General features: G+C 39.5%; 1 protein-coding gene across 1 annotated transcript; it reads right to left on the reverse strand.

Annotated features, from left to right (window-relative positions):
• Nucleotides 1–101: 101 nt before the first annotated feature.
• On the reverse strand, nucleotides 102–8202 carry scamp4 (secretory carrier membrane protein 4). The gene is made up of 7 exons (XM_080431411.1): nucleotides 8110–8202; nucleotides 7171–7203; nucleotides 6220–6348; nucleotides 4302–4458; nucleotides 3717–3818; nucleotides 2353–2470; nucleotides 102–2030 (listed from the first exon to the last, which is right to left on the reverse strand). Exons 2-7 carry the CDS (start codon nucleotides 7175–7177, stop codon nucleotides 1842–1844), a joined length of 702 nt encoding a protein of 233 aa, XP_080287537.1. The 5' UTR covers nucleotides 7178–7203; nucleotides 8110–8202; the 3' UTR covers nucleotides 102–1841.
• Nucleotides 8203–10549: the final 2347 nt, after the last annotated feature.

A 10549-nucleotide genomic window follows, 5' to 3' on the forward strand; every position in this document is an offset into this window, starting at 1 on the left:
TCAATTTTACTGTAATCTTGTGGATTTATTTCCAATTATGAACCAAAATACTGTACTAAATAACATTCCTTTCCCCACAATTCAAGTAAGTCACTCGCTCAAAGGGGTGAACAAGAATGTTTACTGAAATGTTCTGCTTTATCAGACTAGTTTGGCATTTCATCAACACATCAACTGTCATTTATCAAATCAGAAACGGTGAAAAAAAAGAAATCCAAATAGTTATATTGGCAGTCATCCACAGAAAAGGACACTTTAAATCACAATAAAAATAAAAAAAATAAAAAGCACTTTCAGCTTTCAACCAAGTGGCAGGCACCTCTCTTCCAGTTAGTGTCTACACCTACGTACATGTAGCCTTCGATTACATTTTTGAACCAACGTCACTGAAAAGTGGTGCTTTGTCTGGCTCAAACAGTATGCACAAGGGCCAGTTAATCTGATTCTATCAGGAATCAGTATTAGTCCTGCACATGGAGAATTAGACTGCATTTAAATGTAGCCAGTGAATACATTGACACAACTAAAGTTGAAGACTACTCCTGAAAAGGTCAGAATGGCGAATGGCTTGGCTCAGCTTTGATATGTGCCAAAAGTCCATAATGTCTCATGAGTTTAACTTGGCCATTTAGGTCGCTCTAGTGTGGTTTAATAAGTGTTTACATAAGGTCAGTTCAATTGGAACAACTCGGTTCTACAAAAATTACTATTGGCCAGCAGCACCAATGGTCAGTCACAAAACATTACTCTCCAGTTTATCCAGGGGCAACCTGACATCCAAAGGGAAATGAAAGGTTTTTCCACGGCAGGGTACTGACCTCTAACAGCAAACATTGTAGCTTTGAAACAAGAGACTTACTGTCAGTGCGCAGTGTGAGAAACACACTAAGGAAAAACAAACAATATTTTTTTTGTGTGAAATTCGTCCGAGCTAAAGTGATGAAAATGAGCAAGGTTTTGGCACGTCAATACATATAACAAAGGAAGGCCATTACAGAGTATCTGCTTTTGAAACGTAGCACATTTGCGTCATTGGCATGGTCCAGTTACACTGAACAGTATAGTAGTATTGTTAAGGCAAGAGCCAAGCAAGACATATCTCACATGCATAATCTGCACGCAATATTAAGGCGTATTTTAAGAAAATGATAGCTAAAAGCTACAGCGGACAAGCATTAAGACATCAGGCAAAATGTATCAAAAGCAAACAGTAGGTGCGTCTATGGTGTACATAATACATAGAAAATAATTATCTGGATTAATATCGTGCAGTTCATAAATGCTCCTCCTTGCAAAAAGAAAAGCCCTAGTCTTCAGCGCACTATAGTATTCATCATGCAGATGATCGGACAGGAAATAAAACAACCCTGTTCTGTAAAAGGTCCATAAGGCACACACCTTTCACATAGTAGCTCCCAAATCCTTTTTCACTACTCTTTGCAGTAAGGTTTTAATCTATGTATTTACAAAATAGAACACCTTCCTAAATAAATTCCTGATTTGCATAACATTGTATATCTTTCTGCACCTCTTGTAAAATTTAAAGGATCAGATTTGATAGGCTAAAATGTAAACATTAGGTGCTATGGAATGGATAATCTTCTGGAGTCAACTTAAATACCCAAATGCTAAGGCTTGAATGAGCTCAACTGATGAAGCTCTCATGTTAATCTCTCTTAATATTACTCTCTCTTCTAAAAAAAATCAAAAACAAAAAAAAATTCTACAATGCATTTTGTCATGTTTAAATTATAGTGTACAAATGAACTGTTCAGCTTCCTAGTGTGCCATAAAATTGGCCAGCTAGCCGTCTCCACCTAGTGGTTGTTTCTAGGCAGGTATCACCAGTGACTGTCATCAGGATAACTTGGCACTGCAGCAGGGTACTGGGGTAGAGTTGGGCCCTGGGCTGTTTGTGCAACCGCATTGAACCCCACTTCCCTCACGGGGGCGCTCTTCCACAGCCCGCTGCTCCACTCCTCCTTGGCATGCTCAAAACTCCCACCGCCACCACGGTACAGTCTGTGGACCTGGTGGGTACAGAGTAGACAATATGTAGGTGTATATTGGGGCGTAGAAGTCTTTGTGTGTGTATGATCACACACACGCACATTAGAGACAGAGTTTAAGCATTCCTGCGTGTTCGTGCATTTGCTTGCTTGATGGATAGAATGTAAGCATGCAGACAAGTGATCGTGCACTTTTCTGTGTGCATGTGTATATATACTATACTACTGTATATGCACAGTAAAATCCTGTGTTAATTCCTTTGTTTCTAATTCACACTAAATTAACACTCAGGATTTTACAGTGTAATATACAGTATATCGTATATATGTGTGCTAGACTCACCCTGAGGAGCACCAGTCCCATTAATACAGTCACCACAGTAAGGAGTAGAGTAGTGATAAGCATCACAATAGCCGAGCCCACGTTGTAGCTGAAAAACATCACTGTCGCCATCCAGCCGCTTTGGTGTGTTGGTGAGAGCGTAGTGGGGTAGTATAGGTTAGTATATGACATTAGTGAACTCACTGGATTACACATGAAAAACCCACCGTTTCTTATTACGAAGGCGTGAAGCAGTGACGTGAAGAAATTGGCGTGGCAAATAACCGTTACAGAATGTGATGATTGTCATTGTCATTGATCATCATTAGGGAGTTTTTCAGCAATACATGACTGAAGACATTGGTGTAACTACAGTAAGTTATAATTAAACAGGTAGGGTAAATGATAGTTTTTGGTTAAAACAAAAAAGTTTTTTGTTAAAAGGTTAAAGCACTATATTCTGATAGTACTCATTGCTATGGAGTGTTTGTTCAGTAACAGGGGTCTCTCTGTCTCTCCAGCTCTTTGATAGACAGAAAATACATTTTCAGGTAGGTGACACCATTTCAGCCAATCAGGAGAGAGTACCCATTTATCAGCTTCATTTTTATAGTGTTCCAGTTCCAACTTTGCATGCTCATTTCTTTGTGTCATCACTTCCAATTTCACTTGTTTAATCTGTATCCTGTCTGAGTTCTCTGTCCTGATTCGATAAAATTGGTATCCTGACCTGAAAATGCATTTTCTGTTTAATAAAGAGCTGGAGAGACATGGAGACTCCTGTTACTGAACACTCTATAGCAATGAGTACTATCAGAATATAAAGCTATTTAACACTTATTTTAACAAAAGAAATACAAACACAAAACAGTCCAGGGGTCAAGTAGCAAGGGTATATTAAAAACAAATCTGTGATCACATATAAAACAAAAAAACCTCTTGCATGATAATTAACTTTGAATTTTGTTATGTGCTTAATGAGTGTGTAGGGATATTGGATCAGTATATGATGGAATGGATTTACCAACACACAGAATGTTATGATCCACTATCAGAGAACCCGATTGTTAAGAAGAGGACCTGCACTACAATACCCCACAGTAACACTGCACCACAACCCTTTATTCCCACACTGACCTTCTTGTCTTGGGCTAAAACAGACCTTTCAGCAGTTAACGCTATGGTTTTTTATCTAAACAACTAAAAAGGGGTGGACAATGCATAAAACTAAAACCTTCTGCTATGCTGAATGTGCTGAAACTGCCTTGATGGCTTGACCAGACCACAAGTTCCTAACCCCAGAAGCAAGATGGTTCATGAATATGGCTAAAAAAACTCCATTTGTAAATATTTCAAATGCAGCTTTTAGGGGGGCTTCTACTCACCAAATTCCCCAACCAGGGATGCCTATAGTCTGTAAAAGTGCGAGGATACACTGAAGGAAGAAGATGAAGAAAAATGCCATGAAGTTGAAAGAACTATCAGCCCTGAGAACAGAAAGAAAAAGGGAGAAGACAGAGAGAAAAAAGGAACAAGACATGTCAGACAATTAAAGTAATTATATATGTCATGAATGTGCCAAATGCAATCGTGCTTCTTCCCACACTGCGACTTTGGCTCAGCTTGCACACTGACAACTACGCATGACGTACTCCAACCACAGAGAAGCAAGCAAAGCCTTTGACTCAAAGAAGGTGAGTGCAGGCACAGGTCATGAAACCAGTGGCCTCTGGGAAAGATGTTTTCTCTCCATTTCTAGTACTACTCCTCAGAGTATTATTATTATTATACCATGAGCCACTGAACTACTAATCCTGGTCCTCAATCCTGATTCCTTCTCTCAATGTCTAAATTGGAGCTGATTTGAATGACTTTGAAATAATTGGAACCCTTAAACCCTTTTATTTTGTTCTGTAATAAGAGAAACCTTTTTTTTGTGGGGGCCTGAGATTTGTGCGTGTGGAGCTCACCTGAAAGCCTTGTAGAGAGATCTGAACCAGCAGGTGTAACTACAGGGGCTGAACAGGATGACCCAGAGCAGTGAATAGCCAAAGTTGGTGGCACCTCCACCACCAGCCCACCAGGCAATGCATGAGATCACATTCATGCACAGTGTGCCTGAATACACTGTAGGGGAAAAGAACATGGGACACTGTTCATTTTTCTATTTTCTCCCCACTTTAATCACTGCCAATTCCCTAGGCGTATTGCAGTCCCTGTCGCTGCCCAAAACATTCCATCATTATCCAAAATGTATAGAATATTTTGTTTCTGTTAACAGATACAAGAGGAAACTCAGAGGGGAAATCCAAACATTTAGAATGATATCTCCTCCACCATCACAAAGAGTAACCCTTAGAGAACTGATACAAAATGCACACTTGAAAGGACAAAGAGAAGAAATCTATTAACTTAACCCCTTCATCTCAACTTAAGGCATTCAACCAAGAAGTGGAACTCCAGCCTGACCCAGTGCCATTGCAAAGTACCACCACCAAGCTTTTGTAGAGCAGATATATATGCCACTATATATGTATATGAATTGAATACCAAGGCCCTCATTGGAAACAAGTCCGCAAGGACTTTTATGTACGGACCTGTTAGACAAAGTATTTTAAATGTAACTGTTTTACATTTTTTGCCTAATAAAATATTCAATCAATATGCAATGCCAGGGTTGTTAATGTAAATCAGGGGTTTTCAACTGGTGGTCCGTGGAGGTATTGCATGTGGTCCCTGATCATGCATTCAGTAATGCAGGAAAGGGAAGAACGTCACAGTCCCTTGTGAAGTTCTGGATGAGTTGTCACTTGTCAGGCAGAATTCCCAGAGCTTACAGTAAAAGCTAAATGTATTTTATTTGTTATAACTACGTATCTCTGTGACAGTAGTATTTCCATGCTGGCATACAGTACCTGAAGAATATGTACAGGGCAAGGTTCGAGCCAGAAAATGACATGAGACTCCATTATAGCCAAGAAGAGATAGACATGGAACTGGTGATGAGAAGCAGTTCACTAAGATGACACATCAATGTACCGTAGTTGACAGCAGTTACTGGCAGGTAAGAGGTCAAGAACTTCCACAGAAAAGGGAGAAGGGGAAGTGTACCGGATTGCCTTAGTTATAATTTTTAGGAAATGTGCCCATGTAATAGGGTGTGTCTGCTCACTCATACATAAGTTACAGATCAGTATATCAGTTAATACGCGTTTAATATAGAAGGCTGGACGAAGTAAGAGACAACACAGTAAGAGACCACACTCAATCACTCAAAAACGCTCTGCTCACTAACATAATATTTCAGTCATTATTTAAGAACATGTGTCCATAGACAATTGGTTGAGAAACAGTCTTTTAGAGGGTTATGCGTATTTTAGTTCTTATAACTATAATCATATAGTGTTATAAGCTGATTATAATGCATTATAGACATGGATTATATAGCAAGTGTTGCCAAAAACACTAATCTTAGCCCATATCCCCGCCCAACACAACAGTGGTCCCCTGGTTGATTCTTAATCAGGGTGGTGGTGCCTGGTTCACAATCAGTTGAAAACCCATGACCTCTAGCGTCTCCATTTTAGAAATGTCATAGTAGGCAAACATTCGGCTATTTTCGCTATTTGACGTACAACGAAGCATATAGACTAGAGTTTAAGTGGTTAATGACAATGACCAACTGTGCATGAGCACAGGGATTACTTTTACTGTAGGTGTGTACATATGTTTGACAACTACCTACTTTGTTTTGTTTGTATGGACCTACTAAATTACATGAGGCTCTAGAATGGAGGAAAGAGCGGAAATTAACAGATTAAAGAAAAGTACTCCCCAATATATCACACAGATAAATCAAAGCCAGAAACTAAATGAGAGGAAACATACTCATCCAAAGGATGTAGACTTTGCGCACCAACTGCTGGTATGGTGCAGGAATTTCCTCTTCAATGTTGTGGTAGAAACAGGGTTTAATTCTCATGAACTGCGGCAGGGGAGGGAAGTTGTTCACCCGCTCTAAGACAGGAAGCAAACAATCATTTAGTGAAAGAATTATCTTGGAACATGATTAGAATCTATTCAAATAAATGTTTCATGATAATTTTTTTCATGTAGTTCCAAAAATACTTTGTCATCAAACACAGTTAACAATGTTAGCTCACACAACAATTACAATAAAGGAAGCATATAAAGAAGAAAAGCAGCAGATGCAGGTCGATCATGTCTCTGAAGTCATTCGTTTTTAACTAAAAAAGATAGCTCCAATGCTAACAGCCAATAGATTTGAACTAATATTTTGTACTACAACTAGTGTGCACACTCCCTCTAAACAGGTACAGGTACAGAACAAAATCTGCATCTTACAGTTACAAATGAAACTGTCTGCATATTGATTGAGTTCCCATGAACTTTACAGCTGCAGTGTTCCAATCAGCATGGTCTTCCTGACATAGACTGTGCTGGTCATAAAATTGCGGCAATAAAGTTTATGGGAGATTAATTCAGTGTGCGGACACTAGTCCCCCTCCCCATTTGATGTAATCTTTTAGCACCAGGGGAAGGCCTTGTGAGGTTTGCTCAAAGCTGGTGTGATAAGAGTTTTTGACAGAGGTCTATTACAATGTGGGATGACTTCCTCATAATGCACAGGAAGGATGTAAACAGCTTAGAGAGAAGAAAGGGGTGGAAAATGTAACATTAAACGAAAGAAGAAACAAGGGTGCATAGGAAATAGTGATTGTGCACTACAGTGGTCCTTTCTCTAAGCAATAAATATTGTGCTCATTTGGTTTAACCACATGGTAACCTACATGTAGACTGAACTGTTTAGAGACCAACCTGCCATTTTGAAAATCCTAGATGTCTTCTTTCCTGTAAAGGAATACAGATATTTACACATCAGTACATTTTAATACCCATAACCATGAGACCAGGGCAAAAATAAGTGATAGCCTACCACTGATGAGTTCAGCACTTTAACTCTACACTTCAACAGCTAGAATGGCTGACATATAGCGATCAAGACTATCATCATGTATTTAATCAATTTTGACATATCATAGATACGAAAGTAAAAGTCAGACTCGATCAAATACATCTATGATAGACCCAAGGCTAGCTGACATGCCACAATACATGATGCACTGCATTTTGTAATATCAGCGGTATGGAATATCAGCCATTGTAGGGCGGATAGTATACCAAACTTTAGAAATTACTCCTTGTTATTTTATTATCATTATTATTTTTTGTTATTACACAACGCTGTGAAATGATGTGAGAGACAGATTAGAACGCTTCAAATGTATATTTGTGCGGCTGCTATACTTGTGCGATGTTGATATCAACTGAGAATAATGAAACCTGCAACATGTCTGCATGAAACCAACCCCGTTATGTTTAGTTGGGAGTGATACAGGCTCCTATATGACAGACTGGTCATTAAAACACGAAATTCTCTGACGTTACAATTACAGCAACTGCTCGGTGCTTTCAGGCTGGCTTTAGCCGTGTTTTTTAAATAGCAACGTGACGTTAGTTATCATGAAATCAGTAACGTTAGCCAAGGCTAACGTTATAGTTGGCCCAATGGAATCATGATGAGCCGCTAACCAGCGTCCCTGTCTACTACTCTAGTCCATTGACTAACGTCACGTTAAATTGTGTAGCTTTATCGGACACACTGTAAAGTGTTCCGCCACGCGGAGCTTTTCAATGAACACTAAACATGTCACTTTAAAAATGACAGTAGAATTATTCTCTCCTTACGGACCTTACCTTGTCAGCGCCAATAGAAGTTTGTCACTTATTCAGGATGCGCTATGCCGAAGCCCCCCCCAAGTCCCGTGAAAAGATAACTGCGCTGCACAGTAGAACTTGTAGTCCCAAGCCTCGTCGTTTCAACGAGTTCGACTGATTCTGGAACTACAGATCCCACGATTCATAGGGAAATGCGTGACAAAGATCGATCTTCCAGATGGGAGGAGATGGGCAGCGTTGCCATGTCGGCTTATTATTATCAGCGACTTTGGGCTTGTTTTTATGTAAAGTCGCTTGTAAATATTACATAGTATATTCTATACTGTAGTTGCTTATTTAGGCTTGCTTCCACATTTTTTAATACACATATGTATTGTGCCAGGGTGCATTTGTATATGAAAAAAAATCTATTGCTATTTTCAAATAGCCGTGCTCATGTGGCCTAGTTGCTTCTTTTGGGCTTGTTTTCCTAGACCTTGTTCCTTATTTCTCTCACAAAATGTGGCAACACTAAAGGTGGGAAGAACCTAGCTACTGTTTGTGAATCCAGCCTCCTCGGTTTTACTACAAATCCGCATTTATGTAGTACATATTTTTACTATGCCCTTGATATTATATAACTAAACAAGTAAAGTTATGTGCTGCTGGGGCAGTAGATGTGAAAGGTCGAGTGAGAATTATTAGCTGGATAGGCCTAATAATATGTGTCAACAACATGGAATATATGCTCAGCTCAACAGTTGAGTTGAGTTGATAAACTATCCATCAGATGTCAGTAAGAATACTCTGAAGATTCTTGCAGGGGCCCTCATTCAAGGTCATTATGATTATGCATGCACCTCATGGTATCACAACACCTCCAAGGCCTTAAAAACAAGGCTCCAAACATCCCAAAACAAACTTGTAAGGCTACTTCTTGGCCTCAATCACAGAACCCATCTAACCCCTGCTCATTTTGCTAGGATTGGATGGCTTAGGGTTGAGGACAGAGTACAACAACTTGCTATGGGCCTGGTCTTCAAGATACACCACAACATTGGGATCCCCCTGTATTTGTCAAAATACTTCCAAAATGTTAATGAAGTCCATGATCATAACACCAGAGGCAGCTCCACAAATCATGTTCAACCCAGATTTGGCTCAACTAAGGGAATGAACTCGTTCTCATGCTATTCATCAAAAATGTGGAATGCCCTACCAAAAGGAGTAAAGGAGTGTAAAACCCTACTCACTTTCAAAACTGCCCTAAAGATACACCTTCAGGAGGTTGCATTTCCAAAATGGCCCCTGTCTAACTTACCCCCCTCTTTCATTTTCTTCTTTTGTATATATATTTTTTTCTTTTTTTCTCTCTTCATACCAGTAACCTCACCTGAAAGCTGATTGTATGACATTCTGTATGTATATCTGTCTGTCTCCTATATGTCATCATGATTTGTGTGCATGGGGTTCTCATCTTTAAAAAGCTACGTGCTTAACTGAGTCTTCCAGTTTAGTAGACCTTGTATTGTGAATTTGTACTTCCATGTACTGTGATTCTCATGTCTTACTAAATAAAAGTACATCAATCAATCAATCAAATGACCTAGTCCTTTTTAAAAACGACCCTCTCTTGCACGAAGCTACATTCAAATTCATTTTTGATCTGTTAATTTTAATGAACAAAAACAAACATTTGAGCTGTATTAGCTAGCTAGGTTTGCTGCACAGGTTGGCCTGGAGCATTCATTGAGGTGCACTTTATTTTGATGACAAGTATAAAACTATTCTGTCATCAAAATAAAGTGTGATTAGTCTTCCAGTCAAATGGACACTGCAGGTGTTGTGTTGTTTCTTCACTTAATATGTCAGATTTGATTGTGTTTTTAAATACGAATTATGAATATCGTGAAATTACTCGACAAATAGGCAAGCGGGTACGCGTTGTGTTCTAAAACAAACGAACCCACCGGTTGCTCTGTCCAAAATCAGTGTTGCCAGATTCTGTGAGAGGAACAAGCAACCAGCATTTTGTACGGGGCTCCCTGACACAAAATATTTTTAGATGGGGGGGGGGGGGGGGGCTCGGTGGACACATACATATTAATTTGGGGGTCCTTGACATGAAAATGTTTGAGAACCACTGGTTTAAACGACATTTGGAAACAAGCCGAAATAACCAAATAAGCTACTACACTAAGTACTCTTTGGAAACCCTCAAGAAAACGCAATGCAACTACCAATATTTACAAAGCAACTTAATAAGTCTAAAGTCGCTTATAATAAGCGGACATGGCAACACTGTTCAAAATCCCGTGTCGATGGCATAGACTAGAGGTGTATAATGGAGGTCTGATCATAATTTCATATGCTCCGTTGTACGACGGCATCGCGCACAGAAGACAGCAGACCTACAAGTCCACAACGTCGCATTCCGCGATGGGGCCGTGAGCTTGCAGATCGGGGTATTTCCAGCACG

Source organism: Gymnoscopelus braueri (genome assembly GCF_963280865.1).
Source record: "Gymnoscopelus braueri genome assembly, chromosome: 6".
NCBI classification, from domain to species: Eukaryota; Metazoa; Chordata; class Actinopteri; order Myctophiformes; family Myctophidae; genus Gymnoscopelus; species Gymnoscopelus braueri.

Coding starts and splice junctions, on each gene's coding strand:
- scamp4 (XM_080431411.1), bottom strand. Junction 4,459..6,219: donor AGTCTACATCCTTTGGATGA/GTATGTTTCCTC, acceptor TTTCCCCTACAG/TGTATTCAGGCACACTGTGC. Junction 3,819..4,301: donor TCTCTCTACAAGGCTTTCAG/GTGAGCTCCACA, acceptor TTCTGTTCTCAG/GGCTGATAGTTCTTTCAACT.